The sequence below is a fragment of the Lissotriton helveticus genome, chromosome 4_1 (assembly GCF_964261635.1).
Source record: "Lissotriton helveticus chromosome 4_1, aLisHel1.1, whole genome shotgun sequence".
In the NCBI taxonomy this organism is placed as follows: domain Eukaryota; kingdom Metazoa; phylum Chordata; class Amphibia; order Caudata; family Salamandridae; genus Lissotriton; species Lissotriton helveticus.
In genome coordinates this window covers 1093960019-1093987649 of record NC_136063.1, presented here as the reverse complement: position 1 = coordinate 1093987649, position 27631 = coordinate 1093960019, and the positions used below count along the sequence as shown (strand labels likewise).

The window sequence follows — 27631 nt, the reverse complement described above, 5'->3', positions numbered from 1 at the left end:
AATGAGATTAAGCAAGCTTTTTGCATCCCATTTCATAATTAGTGGCATGCCTCCCTGAGGCGTTGCTTCATTTGAGGGTTTTCGCAAACCGAGTCGGCCTGTTTGGAGACTTGAGACAACATCGAAAACGCCTGTGCTGCAAGCCCTGGTGATTGCACTATCCCGAGATCACTACTCTAAGGAACAGGTGGCATTGGAAGAGGAGAAGGCGGAGAGACAAGCTGAAAGCTCTCTGATACTTCTGCCTCAGAGACCATGGATGGTTTAGATTTAACAAACAGAGGATATTCCTTAACTTTCAGAAGAAGACAATCCTCTGATCCCATTGCAGAGTTCACCAAGAAATCAGACTTTTACCCCGGCAACTACTTGGGTGAGTTTGCTCTACTTCCCAAGCTTGACTCCTCCAGATCCCCATCCTGTAAACGTTCTGGAGCATTTACCCCCCCTTCATTATCATGATCTTTTAGATTAAGAGGCATTACCAGATCTTTAAGGAGGGAATCATTGTGGTTTGCTCAAGCTGTTGCCTTCCCAGCACTTTTTTTTACTCTTTGAGGAAAGACTTTTGTATCAAGACTGGCTAAAGTGCCTGAAGCTTTGGAGTGACCGCATATTTTTCACAGACTGCTTTTAAAAGCTTAAGCCAGTTTCAAAGGCTGAAGTATCTCTGTTTTCTCAATTAGACTAATGCGGACCAAAAGATTCAGACTGGGCTCCCCCCCAGCGACCCTCAATGGAGTAGAGACTCCCTGCCCTGCATTCAACTTTCAGCAGAGCTGCACACTCATCCCCAGTGAGAAACCTGGTTGTCTTAGCCTCACTGGAAACTTGTGAGCACTTTGCTATGAGGAAGTCAATAAAACTAGGTCATACAGTGTAAATGTTGACCCCGTGGGGAGGCCCAGTAGAAGACCTTGGATGTCCCTAAGCGAGGGGGGAAGAGAAGGGCCCGACCAGGCCTTGACCAAACATGGACAAGTAGAGTGAGGTTACTGTCTTACCAGACTTTGCCCAGGCTTCAGGACACTGATGTTAATTTTATGAGGCAGCCGATTTACTGGCATGGGATCTATTGCGGCTGTAATAAACTGTGGTCTTTTGCCATCACTGGGCTGTGCGAAATCCCCACCCACGCAAGGGCACAGTTGCTTACTTTGTGCCACACAGAGCACTAGTAGTTGCAGGCATGAGGGATCCTGCCCCCGGATACACTGGCGCTCGTAATCCTCCTGGACTGTGCAAGGTTTGCCCCTGCATGGCAAGACACTAATGTAAAGTACTCTCTCTCACAGGGGTAAACCGGCAGGGTCGGATTGGTAACGCGGACATTCAGGAAATGGCTGAGGGGCCGGTCACTGATTTTCTGCTTTGGGCTGCTTTTTTGGGCAGCCTGGGGGCTGTCTGTGCTGTTAGGATGCCGCCAGCAGCCCAGTGGGTGCCTGTGTGGCCTTTCTAGAGGCAGATGGGCGGAGGTATCACTCCCTTTCTCTCGCTGGGCCGGCCCTTTAATGTATGCTGATTGAACGGGGCGGGGGCCTGCGCAGAGGTGGTCTCACTTGCATTCCTGTGTGGCTCAGCAGTGTGAACTAATCTGTGCATTTTTTTTTATCTAAGTGAAGTTAATAAAACATGCCCCCCACCCCCTTTCTTTTCATAAAACTTTGCACAAGCAGTGTGATTTGCGGAAAGGCAACACGCAAATGTGGGCCACTTTTTTTTGTGTGCCCGGACACATTTTTATCCCAATTCATCCCTGAAACCAGTGAGGCGAGCTGGCAGTTGTGGACGTGGTGCAATTAGGTTCGCTGAGGCTCCTGTCCGATTAATCATGTAAGATCTGCGTCCCAGTCACCTCTACAGCCGTCTTTACTCCTTCTCAACTCGGCCGCTGACCGCCATCCGTAAAACCAAATGGGATGATGGATGGAGTTTTGAACATTGTAAGCACTCACCCCCAGTCAACTGATATGGGTTTAATCCATCATCATTCTTTAGCTCACTCCGCCACCCCAGTTCAGACACTCCGAACATCGCGCACTCCGTGTGACGTGGAAGTGAGGAGGAGCTCCGGCGAACAGCAGTTGATCATCAACCTCCCCCGGATCCCTGGCTCATCCTAGCAATGCAAGCTCTGTCTTGACTATCCCATCTCCATATAACCATATAATTGCCAGTGCCGAGTTATGTGGCACCGTCCTTTGATTTGTAATCACATCCTGCAAAATTGCACAAAATACACAATTCTTCCCCCGACATCCTTGAGGGAATGGTGGGTAAAGATACGATGAAGCTCACTGGTCTTATAGCCCTGTAGTGTGTGCTAATGAAGGAATTCCCCCCGTCCTATGTCTGGATGTATATGAATCGAGCAGTCCATAAGAAAGTTTTCAGATATATACAAATTAGATTCTCCCACTCTATAACAACTTTAGTCCGTGTAACGAAAAGATGGTATGCATTACCGTTTCCAGTCTGAAGCTGTGAAAATATCTTTATTTGGGGGGGGGATAAAATGATGTTATGGTGCCTAAATTATTATGTTTTAGTTGCTCCCACTGGGTAAATTTAGACTCCAGTCACGATGATTGCGCCTTACGGTACTATTTGCCTCGGTGATGTACTATCCTTGTCTAGGTCTGTTTCCAAGCTCCCTTCAAAGTATAACACAGCATAATGATTACCTCTATAGCTGACCATCTTTTATGGAAACTCTGAGCAAGGACCTTGGTGTCTGCTTAAAATTAGGTGTCAGCGAGATATGAGTTTGGGCCCCCTCCTTTGAAGGACAAATATGGTTTTGTTAATTAACTTGGGATTCCAGAGACACTCGTGCTAATGACCACGAGGTAGTTTGCTTCAGTGTTTGGTTGGAATGCCGGGTACTTTAAGAATTAGAAGCCATTACATTTGATCATAATGCCATTCCTGTCATCAGGAATGTGATATAAGGCATATATTTATACGTGTTGCTTTTACCCTTGCACAAAATGCTATAATTCTGCCAGTCAAATGACAGAGACTAATGACTGCTAGTGGTGATTGTTTCTGACTGATGGCAGGTTGCATAAGGCTTATACTATAGCCTGATAGCCCGCCGTAGAGGGCTATATCGGCTATTAAAGGCCCTCTCCAGCGTTGGCGAGGGCCTTTAACAAGGGAGAGGGACTTTAATAGCCGGTATAGCCCAGCTACGAAGGGCTATAAGGCTATTAGAACATTCTGCCACTAGAGGGCAGAATGTTCCTACAAAAAAGAACAAAGTCTTATGGTGAGCGTGAGGGGATTGGCTTATACTTTAGAGTAATGAATTGCTCTCACCTTCTGCCAAGTTGTTGGAGATCATCCTTTTAGGCACTAATTCGTCAACCTTCATGATGTAGTGTTTCTGTGTACAAACGTGCTGAGACAGAGCCAAGATAAGAGGAGAGCTCAGAGGTAAAAACAAATATATATATATCTTTTTTAATACTCTTTTTACAAGTTGTAACGTGGTGTAGTCATTTGGGCCATGAAGTATTTATTGTTTTATGTTGAGGTCATTAAGTCTTTATGCTTGGACCCAATACTTCCCAATATCCGTTTACCATTCCTCTCAATTGTTTACAGGTGAGAAACGATCTGACTGGCGAACTGGAAGATGCCTACATTCAAATAGCAGACACCGAGAGTTTCTCTAACGACCCGTGCATCAGTGTCAAAAAGTTAAAGGTATGTCAAAGCTACGGGCAGGGAGAGGTAAAATGCGACCTGCATAAATGTCACTGTGGCTGCTGTCATGTAGCATACGCAAAGCTGTCAGTTTAATTCAGTCAAAAGTAAGATGTCCACAATACTGCGGTATTTGAGTCCCAAAATATGCTTTCTCAAATGCATCCTCCTTCCTGTTGTCAATATGAAATTTACGACTACTTATTTTAAATAAGATGAAGGTGATGGAGTTAAAAAATAGAAGCAGTGTTTTTTCAGATTGTTTTTCAAAAATACTACAACTTCCAATGTTATTACAAGTATGTGCGAGTGTTTGTATGTGTATATATTTTTGTGTGTGTGTTTGTAAAATCCGAACCTGACTATAACGTCCTAGTAACCTTGTTTTTTTCAGTGAATTTCTATGTTTTTTAATGCTATTTCATAACTCTAACACCCTGGTAACTTTTTGTTATTTAAGTGAATTTCTAGGGTTTATAAACATAAAGTAATATTTAATTACCATACATTAATCTAATTGTCACCGGTAACTGCCTTTTGCGGTGAGCGGCAGGGGGGTTGGGTGCAGGGCAAACCCCCTGCATGCAGCCAACTCCATGCTGCACATGGGCTTTGGGTAAGTTGAAAATATTGTGTATGGAGGTGCACGAGTTATAAAAATGTGAAAGTATTGCTTAAATGATAAATTAAAGGTATAAGTACAGGTTTAGAAATGTTTGTGTAGTCTAAGACATTCGGGGAAATTAGATTTATTTTGTCAGAATACCAGACATATGCAGAAGATGAGCTTAACTATATAATGAAGAGGCAGGTAGCGAGATCTTATGGGGAAGGAGGTAGACCAAGTAGAGCACTAGCCGAAAAAATCTGTTCCGGACATACACCCCAGATAGTAAAAGCGATTAGAGACGTTAACAGGAACCTGAAATACGACACACAGGCAATACTACAGGAATTTATGTCTACATATGGGAATCTATATGCTACACAGCACTCAGTTACTATAGAGTGTATATTAGCTTATCTGGCAGATGTAACCATAGAGTGGTTATCTGAAGCCCAAAGAGAATACCTGGCGTTACCAATCACTGTAAAGGAGGTGACCGAAATCATAAAGTCATTGCCCAATGGTAAGGCGCCTGGCCCGACGGCTTTACCTGCGAATTCTATAAAGCCTTTGTGGATAAACTAGCGCCTCATTTAGTAAAACTATATAGGGATGCTCCTGAGAAACAGAAGTTAGCGTTGACAATGAGAGAAGCATTGTTGATCACACTTTTAAAACCCAACAAAGATCCAGAATACTGCGAATCATATAGACCACTATCCCTAATAAATGTGGATATTAAAATTTTGGCCAAGCTACTCACTACTAGACTTCAACCACTGATGACTAACCTAATTTTGCCGACCAATCTGGATTTATCCCTGCACGTTGTACAGCCCACAACACTAGAACGTTGTTTGCCCTGTCCCACTATCTGCTTCCGACTACTAAAATAGCTGCGATTCTGTTAGATGCTGCCAAAGCATTTGATTCCAATGAATGAGGATATATACATGCGGTGCTGCTCAGAATGGGCTTCCCCCCAATTTTCCTGCAATGGGTGAAATTACTGTACACAGCTCCAACGGCTCGTGTCAAAGTCAACAAATACATATCTAGTGCTATACCAATTACCAGGGGGACAAGACAGGGCTGTCCACTATCACCCTTACTATTTGCGATAGCACTCGAGCCGTTGGCTTGAAAAATAGGACAGAAACATCATTATTCAGCACTAGAGTTCCCGCAGAGACCCTTACATATTTCACTGTACGCAGACGACATGATGTTGTATGTGCGAGAACCGGAAACCCATTTAAGTCCTCTTCTGAGAGAATATATCAAGTTTGGGCAGTACTCAGGCCTGAACATAAATTGGGCTAAATCAGTAATTATACCATTAACGGACACTACATCCTCGCATACCACAGACTATCCGCTGGAATGGCAGGAGGAAACTGTTAGATATTTGGGGGTTTGGTACCACCGAGACCCGGAAATTGTGATCCGCACTAATTATGATAGAACAATTAGTATATTAGAGAAGAAAATAGAGAGATGGATTCAATTGCCATTGACGTTAGCAGACAGGTTGGCCGTCGTAAAAATGGTTATCCTGACGAAAATGCTATATCTGTTTAACAATATCCCGATCCAACCTCCAGCAGAAGTATTCCGTAGAATATCCACTATGGTGCTCAAACTCATATGAGCAGGTAAACATGCCCGAATTAAGTTATGTAACCTGACACTACCATACTCGCAAGGGGGGTTTAGGGTACCAGATTTTTTACTTTATTACTTATGTGCACAAGCACAATATGCACATTACTGGTATCACACAATTCCCTATCTAACGCATGTTGCAATTGAGGAAGGAGATGCTGCGCCGATTCCACTGGATGCCATCATAACGCACAGCAGACCTCCGTTACATAACAGATATATAAACATCATAGACACAACAAACAAAGCATGGCATATAATAGGCCGCAAAGCGAACAAGTTGCCACTATATGCTCCCTCTCTGCCACTGCATCATCATCCAAAACTCTCAGTTACCCAGGAAGAAGTGGGTATGAAATTGTTGCACCAAGTGGGCATAGATACAATAGGGGATTTATACTGTAACGGTGTATTTAAGACAATTGAGGATTTATCATATATAAGTAATCAAACATTGTTATTCAAATTTACCTATCATTGATTACAGGGAGCGATAAAAAAGTTATATCCATCATACCCTACAGAACCACCACAATTAGATGCGCTACAGCTACTTATTGCCGCTCCAGGCGCTAAACACATGGTGTCTAAACTATACACTAAATTGCAGGAAGAAATAGCAGATACCGCACGTGAGGCGCTGGGAAGATGGAATGAGTGTTTGTATGTACAACTGACAGAGGAGGAATGGTACATCACATGTTCATTAACGGGTATGCTGACGCCTAGTGGAAACTTAAGAATGATACACTATCAGTATTTGCACCAAACCTATTACACCCCGGCAAGGCTATACAGCTATAGTTGCTGACTGAGTCTAGATGCCAAAGATCCAAAGCGGATAATGCAGATTTCTTGCATTTAGCATGGTCGTGTGCTGCAGTGGCACTTTTTTGGGAAAAAGTGACTCAGATGTTGGAGGACATGTTGGGTATTGATGTTGCTTGCTCTGTGCGTACTTGTTTGCTGGGGCTAGTGCCAAATGTACGAGCAGCTAAGAGAACATTTTGTGTAATAGCACTATTAATAGCTAAACGCCGTATATAACTATGCTGGGGTTGTAAAAAGGCCCCGAAGGTTAAACAGTGGTTAACAGATCTGACATATTGTAAAGATACCTTGAAGACGTATGAAGAAGAGCTGCGCTCAGGTTCGGAACCCAAAGATTACTGGAACTTCCTAGTTGCATATTTACAAACGCATCAAGTGGACTAAATACGTGTAATAGCCATAAGATAACATGTGTACCAGACTGGATATAGGATGTTGTTGTGCAAAGGCCTATATGTTTCTCACAAGTTGGACATTGTATGTCTTTAAAATGCCAATAAAGAAAATGTAAAAAAAAAAAAAATCCCACTGCCTTATACCCGACTGATATGACTCAACAGCCCTCCTATCTGCATTCAACGAAGGCTCCCTTAACTCTGTGATTGACCAATCATTGACCACTATCAATTGGGTAGCCCAGCAGTAAAGGCGCAGGTCCAGGAGAGCATGCCACATCACAGGGATTCCTAGTTAATGTCAACACTTTTTTCTTGGTGCCCCACCATCCCAAAGTTGTGGAGAAGTGTAATTTTGATCCCATGCTCAGATATTGTAGGAGTGCATCATAATCATGCATAGTCAGCACTCGAATATATTCTGTGTGATTAATGGTACTAAGGAAAATGGAGTATTGCATATTTAAAGTACTCCACATGAAGATTTGTGTGCATTGAACTTGACTAATAAAGGTCTATGTAACATTTACAGATTATTGTGTCAGAAGAAGTTAACGTCTAAAATGTGTCTCATTGTGAGGTTAATGCATTTGAATGTGTATGTGTAGGCTAATGTTGAAACATTTATACGTGTAACAAGAATTATTTCCATACAGGTGCATTTGGAATTACATCTTTGTAATTCTTTACAATGTATTCATGTATTAGTTACCTGCATTTATTTTGCACATAGAAATGTGCATGTATTTTGTAATCCTGTGCACTGCTAAGTTAACATGAGAATGGGCCTTGACAAACCATTTAGTTTAAGCTCACCATTAAAGTCTAACATTTATTTTGTATTCAACCTTCAACATAGAATGTATTTCCTTGTATTTTTATTTCCGCTGCTTGTGTGAACAAAGCATCATTAGTTAGAATAGAAGGGTTTTGTTTTCATTAGATTGCAAGGTATGAGAAGACAAAGTTTGGCAAGGAGAAATGCTGTAACGAGCAAGGATGCAAATTCTCATGGAGGAGAAGAATGAACAAGGACGAATGAAGTTGCAACTTATCAATGTGGGAAAGGTGGTGCATGTATCCAGTTGTGCGGGAATCATGGAAAAGTTCTATTGAAAGTAACTTGTGATTATCTACCTGGAATACCATTGATATTTTATGCTGTAACTTAGTGAGAGACAGGAGAGACAGCTTAGGACTTCACATGGAACAGGTCTATGTATCTGTTTGTGTGGCTTCATGCTAAGTGACCCATGGATGGAGTGCCTTCCACTGAAAACTCTGACAGCTGACACCTTTCTAATTTCACTCTTTATAGATGCTCCTTAGTTTACGGTTACCCCTTTAAGGTAGTGTAGGGAGAGATAGCTTGCTCATGCTTTCCTTGGAGAATCATTTGATGCAGTTCAATACTCAATTCTTTACCCTGATTATTTGCATTGTCATTATAGAGCTAGTTGTCTGCATTGTGTTATAAAGGGTGAATCTCTTCAGGAGATTTGGAATAGTTCTGTTTGCTCTGTATTTCTATATGATAAGGAGAAGGCTGGTCTATATCAATTTGTTTAAAAATGTATAATTAAATCTTACTAAACTCAGATTTAGTTGTTGAGTGGATTCTTGTGTGACCAAATTGGTCACACTGTGTTGAGATTAAATTGTGATTGCTTTCTCCCTCTTACCTCTCAAGCTGGTATCAAGACCATTTGATTGGAGATAAATGTTTAAGTGGGCCCAAGCTGTTGCAGTAGCATTCTGGTTCTGGCCTCCACTGGTCCAAAAAAGCACCCAGAGACCTCAAAAAGGGAGTTTTGTAGGGTGTGGGGGAACTAGGGCAAGTAAACCATTTTGTAAAGAGCTGCTTTCTCCAACAGTGATAGTGGCAATCAGTGCCAATGACCAACATCTCGTCTGTAGTCCTCTAGCAGTCGGCCTAGGTTCCGTTCATAGAACAGCTTCTGGTACAGGGTTACATATATTCCTGGGTAGGTAAAGTCCCTTTCCTCCCAGGGTATAGGACAGTTTCATCCCTCACAGGGCTGCCAACTCAAAAGCAAGTATACAATAGACTTTCATCAATTAATTCATATACCTGAATAGTTCCCAAAGACCCTTAGAAAGTCATGTATCCTAACAATAGACCTCTCTGGATCTACCAGATAGGACAGGATGTCTTCAGCATATAGATAGATTGACATCCTCCAATTCGTAGTCCCATTAGAATTCCTGGATCGGAGTATATCTGTGAATCCACTTAGCCACTGGCTCAATAGCCATTGCAAACAGGAGTGGTGATAGGGTACATCCCTGTTGAGTTCCACTTCCCACTTCAAACTCCTTTGATATCACACCATTCACATGGACCCCAGCTATTAAGTGGTTGTAGAGAAGCCGCAACCATGCCAGGAAAGATGGGCAAAGCCCATCTGTTTCCCTAGTGCCCTCAAATAGGGCAATTAAAGCAAAGAAAGGTGTTCTCTGCATCTAATGTTAGCAGTACTGCCAGCTCCATCACCCCTCTCCCACGTGCCAGGCAGCTAAAAACCTGCCTAAGGTTATGCCTGATCTTTGTAAAGGACATAAAGCATGATTGATTTTTTTATTTGTCAAATCTGTTCATTAGCATTTTATGTTTTTGGAATACAGCATACCAAAATGATCAGCTTAGCACGACATTCCGGTCTCGCAGGTACAACATACAAATTTCACAGGATAGTACAGAGTGAAATCATGTTGCCGCGCTGACAGCGCCACATATGTGTAGATCCTGTGCACAGATCTGACTAGCATGCGAAGGGCCTAGTCCGGCGCCTTCTACAAATATTCATGACCGTCTGTCAGTTCAGTCTTGCACCATAGCATGGTCATGGGGTAGATCTCTTCCCAATGGACTTGCGTCTAGAAATGACATTTATTTAACCTTTGTACAGTAAAAAAAACCTCAAACAATACTTAAACGGTAGCGGCAAATCACATACATGCGCATGTGCTGATCCTCCTCACCCCCCCGCCTGCTCTCCCCGGCCACCCTCCCGCTTGTGTAGCCTCATCTATGAGTAAGTGTACATCTCAGACCCACGTGTCTAGAGGCTGAAAGATTGCATAACAGGCGATCCGGACCATAAGGGATCTCGCGGCACTCCCCAGCCCCCCAGTCCATATTGCCAAGACCATTGCATCTTCAGGGTCGCTAGTCCACCCCGGCAGCCTTAGGGCATTAAGCATGCATTCCCAACATTCCGCCATAGGTTCTTTTCGGAGCCCCGTCGTTTCCTCCCTCTGTATTGCTATCCATTCCGCTCGGGCCCACGCCTGAAGTGAGAAGACCCACGCATGCGCGGCAGGTGGTTTGCGCGCCTTCTACCTCTTCATGAGACATACAGCATGATTGATATGGGCAATCATACTGTGTATCACCTGAATCAGGGGATTTGCTGTTAACTTTGCCAATACCTTTGCTTCTATGTTAAGGAGGGAGATCGGTCTATACAAAGAGCACTCCTCTAGTGGTTTTCCTTGTTTGTGGATAAGAACTATAGTCGCTTAGCTAAGATTTCTAGGGAGCCCACCCGCTGCCTTGGAAATGCATATCATGATTCGAAACGGCTGAACAACCTGGTTGTACACACATTTAAAGAATTCCAGATGCAGGCCATTTGGACCTAACGATTCCCTGCTCTTAATTTGTGACAGGGCTTCCCTGGTCTTGCCCTCCTTCATATGCACATCTAATAGTTTCCCCTCCTCTCTCCCTAGCTTGGGGCCCGGGATGTCTCTAATGAATATGCCTAGATTTGTCCCCTGTTCTCCACAGATACGCTGGGTGTATACGTCCCTCAAAATAAAGTGCAACAATGTGTACTATCTCCCCCACACCAATTCCATGTACACTTTCTGCACCCATCTCTGTTCCTACCCTTTCCTTGCGAGCCAGGGCAAAAACTTTCCCCCTTTCTTCCCCACCTCATATAACTTAGGCTATTTAGCTGTATATATTGTCCATGCCTCCTGTGCATAAGGCACCTGTAGTCTTGCTCAGTCGAAATGTCGAACGATGCAAACAGCTCATACTGGAAAGACGGGGAAGCAGTTGACCCACTCGACTCGACATCAACTGACTCCTGTCTTAGCCATGCTCTTACAATAATAGTGTTGAGATCTGTTCTGCTGAGATCTTACATGAATGTTTGCACGCTTTCTGAAGTCTGGCTAAAGGTGAGACGCTCATTAAAGTCAGAATGCAGCCGAGCGGACCTCACATGCCATCTCACCAGCAAAGATCTCGGTTACTCTTGGCCACCTGAAATCTAAATGAGCAGCTTCAGAAAACAGACACACACGCCTTCGTGGACCTGCATATGTGTTCATGAGAGCTGCTCAGAGAAAGATGACATGCTCGGTTGCTATGGTAACAGTTCCACAACAGTTGGCTTTCCATCCATGCTTTGAACCCTTGCCTGGTCTTGCAGGCAGTTCACCTATCCATCCCAGAGATTTCTAGAGTGCTAAGGTGCCTCATTAAATGCTCCCTGCAAAGCGACATCTGCGTCACCTCGACACTTGCCGTATTTTATCAAAGAACAGCCAGCTGCAAAAAGGTTTGATTATTGAAAGAGGTTTTATGGTTTCATCCATCAAGCACAGACCCGTCCCTGACATATCAGCATAATGAGAAAGACCCCTGTCAAGCTATAAGCAAATATGAGAGGGGGAAGTGAGATTCCTCCTTAATAAGAGCATTTGCATAATGTTTTACACATTAAAGTGCTCCAGGAAGTTTCTATTTACGTCTCTGAATAAATCACTTTGAAGCTGCGCTTTGAAATTTGGGACTAGAATTTCTCCCATGCATTAATTCGTGGTTCATAGTCCAAAATATTAAGCCGGGTGCATGTGTTTTGAATTTATAAAACGGGCTAGTGCGTATTACTTTATTTATGCACTGCAAGGGCCACGTTGAATTTGCACAGGCATATTAAATTACAAATTCTCGTCCATTAAAAGCAAAATCACGTCCTTTATTCAAGGATATTCATCAAACCAAAAATACTGTTGTTCGAGCAAATTGAGGCCCTCTGATAAAGTCAGAATGTTAAATGCTGAACCCATCATTTACTCTCACGAGCTATGAAGCTGCTGTTGACAACGACTCCGTTATGGTAAATGCGACATGTTGTGAGATTGCGTCATCCTGAAAGTCCAGAGGTACAGAAAAATACTTACATTCTTCAGCACTTTTGTACTGCGGAACGGATGTGACGATAGGCAAGTGGCTCGTAATTCTGCAAACCAGATATTAAAATGCATTAAACGCGGTCATTTCCGATCTGGAAAAGAAGGGAGCGGGGTCTGCCAGGAGCAGAAACTTCCAGATGTGAGAGGAGTGCTGAAGTTGCAGGATCATGGCGTGGGTAGCGCGTTGCCAGTGAGACCAGGTAAGGGGTAAAGGGTGAGATGCAGAGGGAGCCAGTGGATTTTTTTGTTAGAGCGGGTGCAAATTTCTCCTTTTCCGTGGACCCTAAAGAACTAGCGTGCAGGCCAGGGCAGCTTCCAGTAACACCAGGGCGAAATTACTAAAAAACTTAACTTGGAAGGTGTATATAAGATTGCATAGGAGGTTGATCTAGAGCTACGCAGTTTGAACTTTTATCTGACACTGTATTTGAAGGCGAGAGAAATATCGGTGTAAAACTGAGGGACCTGAAATAGGAGAAAAATCGAGAAGCCTCTCTTGTCGTTCATGCTGTTGATTCAGTCAAGGACCTAAAGTAGGCCATTGACCAAGTCGTCCTGTCGGTCGGAGGCCTAGCATCAACCATTACCTCTAGGAAGGCCTCAAAGACCTCTCTGTACCATCAGAAGCGTCCACATTGTACCACAACACACTGTATGAAGGCTCATAGGCTCATATCAGGAGACACAAGACATGTGCAGGCTGATGTATTGCCTTAAACCCCCAAAATGTGTATTGTATTCGCTCTTCCTGTTCACCTACATAAAGCACGAGGCTGCTGCATGGTCATATAGACCCCAAATGAACTACTAGTATAAATGAAAGCCACCATTAATCTGACCAAAAACTATTTTAGTCTGGACAAGCTTATGTTTAAGACTAATATTCTGGATTGAATATGACAATATTGGACGTGAAATGGATTGGCACCAGAGAATGACAACCCCGGAAGAAGGAATGTCAGTCATTCATACGGTTGCGTGAGTACACCTCTTCAAGGCTTTCCATGAAAGCCACGGACGAATGGGAAACAGTCGGCTAATTGTAGAAATACACTTTCAAACCAGATCTTTAGGATAAAATCCCAAGAAACTGAAATGTGTCCAATTATATTTGAAAAATAAATACAATCAAGCCTCCATTTTTGTTGGTTTAACCACAAAAATAGAAGATATCAATTGAAAAGCAATATTCTCAAAATGTTTTTATTCTTTGCTTGTTCTCACTTCTACATGTTTCTTCTTAAGAATGGGTTCTTCGTCATCGTTAACATGAATAGTAGTTAGAAGTCATTATACATTTCTGTCTCAGCTTGTTTGAAATCAGTACTTTGGCTGAGATGGGACACTTTTAGTTCTGACATTCACAAAGACATTCCCTTTTACAGAAATTCCATAAAAACACTCATCCAGGCAGTGGTTATTTTTGAGCTTCCTTAAACAGTTTTAGCAACTGTTAGACCTGACATCCTTGGTGTGCTCTTCCCCCAATCTTTTTGCCTCTAACCCTCCTGTTTTCTGAATTCGTTTTTGTTGGCATTAGGGCACTGTGCACTTTACCACCGCTAACCAGTGCTACAGTGCTTGTTCTCTCCCCTTAAAACACAGTAAAATTGGCCTACACCTGATTGGTACATTCAGTTTACCTGAGGGCCCATGGTAAAGTATTAATGCATGTACCCAGGGCCCGTAAATTAAATGCTACTAGTGGGCCTGTGGCACTCATTGTGCCCCCCATTAAACTAGAACTTTAAAACATGTCTCCACCCTATCACTGTAGCCTGTAGTGCAGTTTAAACTGCTGTATCAAACGGGCAAAATAAACCTTTTTCCAGGCCTAAAATGTATTTTTTATACATATAAATCAACCACTTAAGTAGGCATTAAAGGTCCAAGGCAAGGTACATTGTATTTAAAAAGCAGGACGTATGGGCCTAAGTTTTACATGTCTTGGTAGTGCTAAACTCTTAAATTTGTTTTTCACTATTGTAAGGCCTACCTCTCCCGTTGGATAATATTGGGTTACCTTACTACAGTTAATAGGTGCTAACTTCTGATAAAGAGCAGGTACCCATATCATGTTTAGACTCAAATGAATTGTAATTTAATATACTCTTAAATAGCAAAGTTGGATTTTAAGTCACAATTCTGAAAATGCAACTTTCAATTTCTGTGCCTCTGACAGTGTCCTGGGTCAAATGACTATGAATGACTCTGCTGTTGGTTTATTCCTGCCAGACAGTGAGACAAAGGGGACTGGGTGTAGGCAGGATGGGCAGTCTTCCTACATGGCTGGGGGTGCTGCCCCCTGCCCTACTTACACTTCAAAGTGTTGCCTCCAGCACACACAGCGGAACCTCACCCTTGCATTTTGCCATCCCAGACTTCTGGGAGCCTTGGCAGGGAAAATGATGAACTTTCCAGAATCAGATAGAGTGGTAGCCCAGGATGTCCCCCCTCAAAGGCTGGCACCAGGTATAAATATTGGACCTTCAGAACACCACTTCAGTACACCCCTCGACCCCAGAGGACTGCCGTCCTGCTACCTGAGGACTACCTTGCTGCTTGAAGGCCTCCCTTGCTGCTTGAAGGAGAACTAGAGCATCTTCTTGAACTCAGGACCACTAGAAGCGACTCCAGTGGTTAGTTGGCTGGCCTCCTGTGTGAGCTACAGGGACATAGACATGACAAACTCCATGACCTTGTATCCTTCCCCTGGCTTCTCCTGGAGTGAGTCCTAACCCCACAGGTCCTGGACCCTTGGAAGTACTGTAAGAGGTGGTGCTACTGCCAAACCCTAAAAGTTGGGACTTAGAATATTTTTTGCCAAAAAGTCCCCTGAGAACCGACAGAAGACTGGGACCTAACTGCTAGCCAATCTTCTCAAGGTGTATCGCCGGACAGCCTGACCTTGTGTTAGCTCCTGCTATGTTCTTCTCCACAGCAGCAAATCCTGTTCAGCAGGACCTCTTGGCAAAGGTATCCGGCCTCATGAAGCCCTCGTAGGCACTAGCCTGAAACTTCAAACTTCGTCCTGTTGGTTTACTTTCCAAAAAAGTGACTAAGTCTGAAGGTGAAGAGGAGCATGGCCAACTGCGGACATGGCGGTAGCCTCTTGAGGGAGCTCCGGACCCGGGCAGTGAAATATGCTGCAGATTAGCCGTATTCCGCGGTGCTGGTCGCCCTTTGTGACCAGCCGCTGTGGAGTGGGGTCGGCGCCGACCATCAGAGCAACATTTGGGTTCCTGGGCGTCCTCGGCGGTAGAGTGGCACGGACCCTTGCTGGAGGGCCTGTGAAGCAGCGCGGGACAGAGGCGGCCCGACCCGACGTGGTGGAGAGGCCTGCTGGGGGAAACCTGCAGCCGGGAGGTGTGCCAAGGTCCCGTGGTGGGCAGCCCCAGGCGGTGCCGTGGAGACCTAGCGCAGATGCGCGGAGAGGCCAGAGAGCAGCCCAAGACTGGTAGAGCCCAGAGCAGTGCACACCAGCAGGTTTGGAGTGCGGTGCCCACATCGCGGCCACGCGAGCACTAGGGCGGCGGCGCGGCCTATACAGGCTCATCTTGCATAATGGTGTGTAGCGGGACCACCCTTCTGGTAAACGGCAGTGGGCCACTGACGGAAGGTGCTATAAAGGGGCCGTGAGGTGGCAGACCCTGTTGTGTGGTGAGGAGCGACGCCTGTGGCTGTATGGTTACCTGGAACTTCTGCGTGGACCAGCGGACACCGGGTTGTGTGCATATTACCCGGCAGGGAAGAGCAACATAGACTATGGAGGGCGGCCCTAAAGCACTGGGGTGCTGGAGGTTGTGCGACAGATTGGGGACTGCCCAGGAGGGCTCCAACAGCACACAAGCCTTGGAGTGCACCCAGTCACTAATCCCCCAAGAGGACCTGGGCCTGTACAAATAGACAGGGCCGTGCAGCTGCAGCAGGAGTGGGCCGAGCGGGGTGCTGTGCAGGGAGACAGAGACTGGTAGCTGGAAGGCCCGGGTTTTACGGAGTGCGCTGCAGATAGTCTGGGGACTGGACCGAGTCAACTGTGCAGCCGGAGGGACCTGCGGGGAAGCCAGGCAGTATATGGGCCTAACCTATGAAGAGGTAGAGGGCAAAGACATTGTCGTCGATGAGGACAGGGCACCCGTAATACAGCGATGGGGCGAGTGAAGGGCAAGCAGCAGGAAGGGGAGCATGGGATCGTTGAGGACAGGGCGCCCATAATACAGCGATGGGGCGAGTGAAGGGCAATCAGCAGGAAGGGGAGCATGGGATCGACCACGTCCCAGATACTGCGATGACCATGGACTCCTCCCAGCAGGCCAGCTGCGTACCACCTACTAATGCAGCAGAGACAACGGACAAGTTGCACTTAATCCTACAGGAGGTGCGAGACTCCAGGAAAGCTTTAGAGACCCAACTCGGCGCCCTCATGACTGGGCTATCGCAGCTCCGGGACGATCATGCCAAACTCACCGACAAAGTGAAGGATCATGCGGTAGTGCTGGATGCCTTGTCCCCCCAGCAGACCCAAAACACCGCCCATATCAAGCAATTACAGTCCCAGGTCGCCACCCTACTGGATCGCGTGGAGGATGCAGAAGGGAGAGCACGGAGAAACAACATACGTGTAAGGGATGCCGGAGAGAAGTGAGGAGGCCGATGCAGCCAGATATATGGAGGGTTGGCTCAGGGAGCATGTCACCTCGGAGGGCCTTTTGGACCAATTTTGCATTGAATGGGCGCACAGGATTCCTACGGGCCTGTCGGAGGGATGGTTGGAAATGAAAACTAGGAGGTCCGGAGAATGGTGATAAGTTGCTTTATTGATAGTTGGGACAAGTATATTATTGAGGGTATTAGGTGATTTCTTTAGTTGTGGGAAGATGATTATTGTCCAATATAAGTCCAGGATCCGGATATGGTGTGATAATGGTCAGTGGAACGTGCAGGATAGATGGGGTGTCCTTGGCTTCAGGAAGGATGGGGTGTCTTTGGCTTCAGGATGCAAGTTTCTTCGGGCTGGTCAGGGCGTCCCAGGATACTCTGAAAAAAAAAAAATGGCGTTAAGTACACTTGTGGGTCTTTGTATTACCCTTAACATCTCCTTGTGCCAAACGTGCTGTACACAGGGCTTCACGATGGTGAGACAAGTGAGGGAAGGTGTGCCAGGGAAGACGGAAAGGAAATGGTGCAATGTATATAAAAGCCCCAGCTAATGTCTTAATGTTAACCAAGGCTTCAATAAACAAAGAAAACAAAAGCAAAAATCTTCTCAGCCAATACAGCTTAAGCAATGGGCTGCTTCCTTCAATGCAACAGCGTTTCGGTGCGGCGGTTTACTCAAACATTCAGTGCAGCCGTTTTCCAGGTCGTTTTGGTGCCCAACCGCCGCCCAGACCCAAAAAACGTCCCGCACCATGCTCCCCCTCCCTTCTCTCCCTTCCCAATGTCCCTAGGATACAGTGTACTCACCGCCGAGGCCGTAACTCTCCCTGAGTTACGGCGGCAGGCTCGCGCCTCCTTGGGTCGTCAACCAGTCTTTGCTCCACGTCTCAGACTCTTCCTCCGGGGCTGGGTCGACTGGCTCTTCGGTCGACGGTGTTTCTTCTCCGGGCTCGGCAGGAATCCTCCCTTGTCTGATGTCTTCCTGCTTGGCTCTCGCGGTGTCCTCTGCGTTTTCGGCGTCTTCTGCTCCTTCAACTCCCACTTCCACGTTCGCCCCGTCCTCCCGTGAGAGGTTCCTTTTCTCCGCCCCGCTTAACAGGGATTGGCTGTCTTCGTCCCCGTCATCCTGCAGTGGAAAAGGCGTGAGGAATTGGTTAACCCCTCCATGACTGGACCATGTTACTTCTCTCCGTGACCATCGGGCTCCCGGATTTACAATGTTCTGCTCCCGTCTGGACTCCCCCTGACATTCCCTTACCCTAACTTTCCTGCTAGCAGGATACCGTTTAAGAAGATGCCTTGAAAAAAAATCTGTGTTTGTCTGTTCGTTGCCTTTTCTATGTTGTGTTGTGAAATGAAAGGGCTGGAGGGCTAGAAACCATTGCAGGATGCGATTGTTGTGTCCTTTGTTTCTGACAAGCCACTCTAGGGGCGCATGGTCTGTGTACAGAACACATTTGTTCCCTTCTAAATAGTATTTCAAGGACTCCACAGCCCATTTAATAGCAAGTGCTTCCTTTTCTATAACGGCATACTTGCTCTCTCTAGGGAATAGTTTCCTGCTGATGTAAATCACTGGTCTTTCTTGCCCCTGGGAATCTAGTTGTGATAAAACTGCCCCAAGTCCCTTCTCTGAGGCGTCAGTTTGCAGAATAAATGGTTGAGTATAGTCTGGGCTAAGAAGGACGGGTTCAGTAGTGAGTAAAGTTTTCAAATGGGAAAAGGCCTGTACAATATCAGGATTTCTCAATTTCTTTTCTGTCGGCACATCTTTTGTTAGCAGGTCAGTCAAGGGGGCTGCTACCTCCGAAAAATCAGGTATGAACCTCCTGTAATACCCTAATATACCCAGAAATGCTCGAAGCTCCTTTCGTGTGGTAGGAAATGGGATCTCGGCTATTGCAGCAACTTTCTCTCTTTGTGGCTTAATGAATCCCTCTCCCAGGAGATACCCTAGATATCTTACATATCTGGCGACCAGACGGCTTTTAGCGGGATTTATGGTGAGAGCCCCCTTTCTAGGGCCTGCATGGTTTGTTCTAGATGTTGTAAATGGAGGTCCTAGCTATCACTGTAGATGACTGTCATCTATATAAGCAGATGCATACTCTTGATGGGGTTTGAGTATGAGATTCATAAGGCGCTGAAAGGTGGCCGGGGCCCAATGAAGGCCAAAAGGTAGCATTCTGAAATGGAACAGCCCGCCCGGAGTAGAAAATGCAGTCTTCTATTTATCGCATTCTCTGAGGGGGACCTGCCAATAACCCTTGCAGAGATCCAGGGTGCTGATGTATTTTGCCTTGCCCAATTATTCAATCATTTTGTCTACCCTCGGCAACGGGTAGGCATCAAAGCAGGAGATCTTATTGACTTCTCTAAAATCAATGCAAAAGCGAATGGACCCATCGGATTTCATCACGATAACAATTGAAAAATTCCATTCGCTTTTGGAGTGTTCAATTATACCCATACGTAACATTTGTTGGATTTCTTCCTCTATGGCTTCCCTTCTAGCCTCAGAAATTCTGTAAGGTCTTAACCGCACAACCTTTTTTGGTTCTGTATGTATGGCGTGAGTAATGAGGGTCGTTGTCCCTGGAGTTAGAGAGAACACCCCTTTAAGAGGTGACAGTTTAGCCTATAATTCTTCTTTTTAGGCCAGGGGCAGATCGGAATCTATGCTCTGTACAAACAGGGGTTCTGTCTTGCCTTGATTAATCAAAAGAGCGGGTCGAGGACCTTTCCATTTTTATTTTAATGTTTATATGATATATTTGGGTATTTCGCTTTTCTTTGGGGTCTAGCTGCAGGCGGTATATAACCGGGGTGACTTGTTCAAGGTATCTGAAGGGGCCCTGCCACTGCCCCAACATTTTATGCACGGAAGTGGGTCTCATAACCAGAACTAGGTCATTTATGTTTAGACTTCGTTCTTTGGCTTTCTTATCATATTGTTTCTTTTGTTGTCCTTGGGCCTGCTCCATGTGGGTCTTGACTATGTTAAGTATTTTATAAAATCTGGTTTTCAGCCCCAGGACATACTCGGGCAGTATTTTTTGCTCCCTCTGGTTCCTCCTCCCATTCCTCCTTCAACATATCCAGCAAAGTTCGGGGCTGCCGGCCGTACAGCAGCTCAAAAGGGGAATAACCAGTACTTTTCTGCTTTTTACAACGAAGAGCAAAAAGAGCCAGTGGTAACATTTCTTCCCATTTCTGGGCTTCGAGTTCTAACAATTTCTTTAAGGTGGTTTTTAAAATGGCATTATATCTTTCACAGAGACCATCGGTCTGGGTGTGATAGGCAGCAGTCCTAATTTGTTTTATGTTTAGCTGCTGGTATACCTGTTTCATGAGATTAGACACAAAGGGTGTGCCCTGATTGGTTATAATCTCTTTAGGAAAGCCCACCTGGGAAAAGAAATTAATCATTGCCCTTGCTATTTGTGTAGCGTTTGGTTGCCTCAAGGCTACGGCTTCGGGGAAACGGGTTGCGTAATCGACTACGACTAAGGCATATTTACACCCGCTGCGAGAAGGAAGCAGGGGACCAATGATATCCATTCCAACCTGTGTAAATGGTTCTTCTATTATTGGGAGGGGACATAATGGAACCCTTGCGGGCATTACCCGGCTGTTTTTTTGACATATGGAACATTCTCTACAGAATTCCCTGACTTGTTGATACACTCCCGGCCAATAAAAGTGATCAAGGATTGCCTTCTCAGTTTTTTCTCCTCCAAAGTGCCCAGCCAAGAGATGGCTATGTGCCAAATAGAAGACTTTCTCTTTCTCTCTATGGGACTGTGGAACTAATAACTGGGGCTTGGCGTCTTTCCCACCCTTCCGATACAGAAGGCCCTTAGCCCTAAAAAACTGAGGACCGCTTTGGTCGGGGTCTTCCTGCTCTGTGGATCGGTTCCATGCTTCACGTAAAGTAGGGTCCTCTCTCTGGGCCATTCTAAAATCATGGTTGTGTTCCCATACCTTAGTGGTAACTGTCTGGGTGAGGGAAACCGGAGTCCACTGTCGTTTTTCTGCTTTTTTCTGTCTCTTGCTTTTCCGGGTCTTCCCAGGACCTAATTCGTGGTCGGGCACTTGGGCAAATGGGGCGGTCTGTCTCCACACTGCCTCCTCAGGGACTGACTCTAAGAGAAGTCGATTTATGTGGGGATAATCAGTCCCCAGTATGAAAGGCTTAGGTAACTTAGGTATGAGCCCTACTTTGAGAGGAACCGGTTCTACTTCGGGGTCGTGTTGGACAAGCACCTCTGTGGTGTTATATGGTTTCTGATCTCCACGAGCGCACTGGATGTATACCATGCTGGTTTCTATTTGCACACCTCCCGGGATGATTTGGGGTTGGATGACACTTTGCAGGCATCCTGTGTCAACAAGAGCACCTCTTCTTTCCCCATTTACTGTTACTGTTCTGTGGAAAAGGCTGAACCAGAAGGTACAGGGAGACAGATGTAGGACCTGGTGAGCCCAATGTCCATGGGTTCTTCCTTCTGGGGACAAGCGCGTACGATATGTCCATATGCTCCACAATTATAACATTGAGGTCCTAAAGGGGCGAGTGGTCGTGAGGGTGGTGTTAGAGGTGGCGGGGGTCCTGGGACCATAGACACAGTATAGTTTTTTTTTACTGGGGATGGTTTAGTAAATCGGGAGGTGGCGATCCCGCTTTCATGTCTCCAATGGCCCTCGTCTCGCCCCCTTTGACTCTCCTGGGCCCGACTGTACGCACTTGCTATTTCTACTGCTTTTCCTAGAGTGAGGTCTGTATGTTGCCTAACCCATCTCTGAATGGGGGGGGGGGGGTGGAGGGAAGATAGATACTGTTCAAGATATATCTTTTCCATGATTTCTTCTTTCGTGGATTGTTCTGGTCTCAGCCATCTGTCTGTCATATCACGCACCCGGTCATACAACGCCCGTGGGGTCTCTTGGGGTCCTTCTCTGATTTGACGCAGATGAATCTGATATGTTTCCTGGTCTATCCCCATCCTTTCCAGGATAGTCTTTTAGAGGTCAGGGTATGGGGTAACCCCAAGGGGGTTAGCAGCCTGATAAGCAGTGTTGAAGTGCGCCCGACAGAAGGGGCCCTAAATACTGACCCCATCTGTCTTCTGACCATGCAGCCACCCGAGCTATCTGCTCAAAGTTAGCAAAGAAAAAGTCGGGGTATTCCCCACTAACATATTTTTGCAGAGTCACAGAAGGAAGGGCAGGCTGACTTCTCTGCTGGGTTAGGGTTTCTGCTAATCTCGTGATCACAGCCTCCTGGTTCTGGCTCTGTGCTGTAAGTGACTTGTGGAGTTTTTCGCGATCTTCTTCTGCCACCGAGAGGAATCTCTCCATGACTTGCCCAAGCTTCTCATGATTTTCTGCCATCCTTTTTAAAGCAGCCTCCATTTCCGCCGATCCCACTTCTGACACCACCTTTCGGAGGGATGGTCGGAAATGAAAACTAGGAGGCCGGAGAATGGTGATAAGTTGTTTTATTGATGGTTGGTACAAGTATATTATTGAGGGTATTAGGTGATTTCTTTAGTTGTGGGAAGATGATTATTGTCCAATATAAGTCCAGGATCCGGATATGGTGTGATAATGGTCGGTGGAACGTGCAGGATAGATGGGGTGTCCTTGGCTTCAGGAAGGAAGGGGTGTCTTTGGCTTCAGGATGCAAGGTTCTGCGGGCTGGTGAGGGCGTCCCAGGATACTCCGGAAAAAAAACCAAATGGCGGTAAGTACACCTGTGGGTCTTTACGTTACCCATAACCTCACCTTGTGCCAAACGTGCTGTACACAGAGCTTCACGATGGTGAGACAAGTGAGGGAAGGTGTGCCAGGGAAGACGGAAAGGAAATGGTGCAATGTATATAAAAGCCCCAGCTTATGTCTTAATGTTAACCAAGGCTTCAACAACAAACAAACAAAACAAAAGCAAAAATCTTCTCAGCCAATACGGCTTAAGCAATGGGCTGCTTCCTTCAATGCAACAGCCTTTTCGGTGGGGCGGTTTACTCAAACAATCAGTGCAGCCGCTTTCCGGGTCGTTTTGGTGCCCAACCGCCACCCAGACCCAAGAAACATCCCGCACCACGCTCCCCCTCCCTTCTCTCCCTTCCGAATGTCCCCATGATACAGTGTACTCACCGCCGAAGCCGTAACTCTCCCTGAGTTACGGCGGCAAGCTCCCGTCTCCTTGGGGCGTCCACCAGTCTTCGCTCCACGTCTTGGACTCTTCCTCTGGGGCTGGGTCGACTGGCTCTTCGGTCGACGGTGTTTCTTCTCCGTGCTCGGCCAGAATCCTCCCTTGTCTGACGTCTTCCTGCTGGGCTCTCGCGGTGTCCTCGGCGTTTTCGGCGTCTTCGGCTCCTTCAACTCCCACTTCCGTGTTCGCCCCATCCTCCCACGAGAGGTTCCTTTTCTCCACCCCGCTTAACAGGGATTGGCTGTCTTCGTCCCCGTCATCCTGCAGTGGAGAAGGCGCGAGGAATCGGTTAACCCCTCAATGACGGGACCATGTTACTTCTCTCCGTGACCGTCGGGCCTCCGGGTTTACAAAGTTCCGCTCCCGTACGGACTCCCCCTGACAGGGCCGCCCGAAGCCGGGGGCCTCACCGCGGCCACTCATCATTAAATTACTAAACTACAGAGACCGGGACGTCCTGCTACATATTAACTTTGAGAATACCAAGGTCTCACCATACCCAGACTATACGCTCCTCCTTCCTGACAGTTAAGAGGAAACTACGAGAACTAAACCTGCAATACGCCCTCCTCTTCCCGGCGTGGTTAAGGATCATTTATGAGAGGAAACATACTTCTTTGAAAGTCCTGGTGGCGTGGAGGAATGGCTGGAGGTGATGAAACCAGGGAAACAATTGGGGGCCGTCTCCCAGACTTTGACTTCCACTGTGCAGGATGGCCTTCAGGCAGGACGCCGCAGCTCGAGACGAGTGCGCAAGAGGAACACACAGCTTCGACCAACGACCCAGCAGATACAGAGTGGCAGGGAGACGGCGATCCCTTCTTTTGTACTACGGCGCAGATCAGCAACTTGACCACTTCCGAAGTGGATACCCAGAAATCGGATTCGGATGGGAGTATGACTCTGTTTCCCTCTGTGACGCCACAGATGGCAGATGGACTGATTCCCTAGCTGGGTGGACGGTATTGCGAACTTGGCACCGAACAGTAACGTACCTGATTGTTCTATTCTTATCAATATTTTTGTTATAACTGCATTGAATTGTATAAAATAATGGCCCGGGGGCTGTTTGAATATCACTGTAACCCTGAATAGGAGTGTGTACTGCATGGGTAGGTTTGGCCATGTACCCCAAAATGCGAAGGCTTTTATAAATGCAATATAGTTTTATATCTTTTCTGTTTAATGCGGTGGTCCGGTATAGTTCCACAACCGGACCGAGTATTGGGAGTTTTTGGGGAGGGAAATAGTCCTGCGTTGAGCACTCTCTTGCATTGGCACAAAACCATGCCTGCTTTACCGGCTGCACGGCAGCCACATCCAGATATAAGATGCCTGTACAGAATAAGTATACTATAATAATGTGGAATGTCAGGGGCCTGGGCTCAGTTCAGAAACGGCATAGGATACACGTGCAGCGAATGAGGCGCAAGGCGCAGATAGTCTGCATACAATAGTCCCATATGGTTGAATGGGAAGTGGGGAAACTTCGTAAAAATTGGAAGGGGCAGGTTTTTTCTACTACATGTTTGGGTTTTGGCGTGGCGCTACGATTTGGGTCAGACATGGAGTACCCTTCACGTCAGCGGAGCAAAGAGTGGACCAACAGGGGAGGTATATCCTGGTGAGGGGCACCCTAGATGGCCAGCCGGTAGTACTGGGTTCAATATATGCACCAAACTCGGCACAGGAGAAGTTCCTGAATACACTGTCGGTAGCCCTGGTGGGATGGGAGAGTTACCCATGGATAATCGGTGGGGATTGTAATGTTGTAATGAATGTTACACTTGACAGGTCGCACCCTCCCTTGCATGGGATGGGGGTTAGTAAACAGGCGAGTGCGCTATGTGATTGGGCAGAGGAATAGGGGCTTTGTGATTTCTGGCGGATGAGACACCCAACACACAGAGAGTACTCCTTCTACTCACCAGTGCATTTGTTACACACCAGAATTGATAGACTATTCTGTTCCAATAGCATTGCAATGCAGGTGTCGACTACTACATACTTGGCGAAGTCCTTCTCAAATCACAGCCCATTGGAGCTGATGATTTGGTGGGGCAGGGTACCCACCCCAGTGCCATTTTGGAGGTTGTGGCCTCAAATGTTGGAAGACCCAGTGTTCCGCACGACTATGTCAGACACTATCCAACATTACTTTACAGACAATAGTAACACAGCATCTACCAGACTGATTGAGTGGGACACCTTCAAAACGGTGGTCCATGGGAAGACGATAGGGGTGACGGTAGGGGCGAGACAGGAGGTTCATAAGTCCCTGATGGAGGTAGAAGAGAAGCTAAATAGACTGGAGCAGGAAGCTGTGCAAGATGCTTGCAAGAGGGCCACCTTGCAGGAGGCTAGAATCAGACATGCCGAACTGCTGGAGTCTCTAAGTGTGATAGATTATCAAAGGTATACACAATTAAGCCATACAGAGGTAGACAGGCGGGGACCCTGTTGGCAAAACTACTGAGGGATGACCCCCCAAATATTGTTATTAATGAGGTTACCACCCTAATGGGTGGTACAGTATCAACCCAGGGCGAGATTAACGAGGGTTTTAGACAATACAATGCCAATCTGCATAGTGAACCTGAGGAGGAAGTGAGTGCACTTATAGACAAGTTTCTAGCCACCACACCATGCCCTCAGTTGTCAGCGGCTGCGCAGAAAGAGTTACTGGGCCCCATCACTCAGTCCGAAATTAAGGCAGCTATTAAGGGTCTCCTAAGAAACAAGACCCCTGGGCTGGATGGCCTGCCAGATGAATTTTATGCCACTTATGCGGATCTCCTTGTACCCCAATTGGAAATTTTATATAGGGAAGCATTGAAAGAGGGCTCTCTACCACTCACCACAGCGCAGGCGCAAGTAGTGTCACTCCCGAAACTAGGTAGGGAACCCCCCGACATGGCTAGCTACCGCCCCTTATCACTATGATCGTCGGAGTACAAAATACTTGTGGACCAGACAGGCTTTCTGACAGCGTGCAGCACGTCCTTGAACACTAGAAAGTTGCATCACCTCCTAGCAGAAGCCCTGAACCGATACGATTATGCGGTCTGTATTTCGTTAGATATGCGCCAAGCGTTCGACACAAATAAATGGGACTACATATTCAGTGCCTTGTCGAGATTTGGACAGCCGGAAGAGTATGTCCGGTGGATCCGACTCCTATGTAACACTCCTACAGCTCGAGCGAGGACGAGAGGGCACATATCGGCGGAATATCGGATACGTAGGGGAATGAGGCAGGGATGCCCGCTCTCACCGCTTATTTTTATATTGGTGCTTGAGCCTTTGGCGTTAAAGATAAGGGCAGACCTGACTGATATGGTGATAATGGTGGGTGGCACCACACACTTGCTGTCAGCGTATGCTAACGATATTATCTTATACCTGCGCGACCTTCACACCCCTATGGGCACCGTAGCTGCGATGTTTCAAAGTTTTGAAAGGCTGTCAGGTCGCGCTATCAACCCAGCGAAATCAACAGTATTCTACTTTAAAGAACAGGCGCCTCCGCTGGACTTTTAATTTGGCACGCTACAGTTCAAGGTTGCACCTCAAACATTTAAGTATTTAGGTATCCAGGTATACAGGACCCAATCGGACATGCTAGAGGGCAACTTGAATAGAGCTCTGAGAGGTTTACGGTCTAGTATTAACTTCTGGACCACGCTACCGCTATCAGTAGCAGACAGGGCAGCAATTGCAAAAATGGTGGTCCTCCCGTGGCTGCTCTATTATTTTACGAACATACTACTCATGTTCCCGGGCAAAACTTTTAAACTAATGAACACACTGCTAATTGAACTTATTTGGGGGACGGATAGGAGAAGAATTAGCTTAAAGAAACTGCAGCGCGGCACGTCTGGAGATGGCCTGGGGGTCCTGATCTCAGGGCATATTTTTATGCCTACCAGCTACAATGGCTGTCCTATTGGACAGCGGGGCGTAACTTGCAGGAGATACGGATGACTGAACAGGACATAGGACGAGGGGCACTACACACCCTCCTACTGCCACATAGCATGATCCCGCGGGATCTCCCCCCCTTTTGCGCACAGCGCTGCAGTGCTGGAGGGCGGCTCTACAGTACACCAAAGCGTCCCCTGCGTATGCAGGGAATATACCTCTGCTGAGCATTCCCTTGCAGGGCGGTCGCCTGTCCATGCATAGGCTTGCACCCTGGCAGGAAGTGTTACTAGACCATGATAATTTTTTGCAAGCAACGGGCGCACCATCCCACCTATATCTCTTGCATGCAGCGCTGCTGCAATATGTCCGAAAGTATTGGGCCCCACA

At 46.5% G+C, this 27631-nt stretch overlaps 1 protein-coding gene across 1 annotated transcript in view; it reads left to right on the top strand.

Moving 5' to 3' along the window:
- The window catches only part of GABBR2 (gamma-aminobutyric acid type B receptor subunit 2), a 1581022-nt gene that overhangs the window by 611299 nt on the left and 942092 nt on the right, over window positions 1–27631 (top strand). The window contains exon 4 of the mRNA XM_078686234.1: window positions 3610–3711. Coding sequence (XP_078542360.1) covers window positions 3610–3711 — 102 coding nt within the window. The remainder of the gene's footprint in view (window positions 1–3609; window positions 3712–27631) is intronic.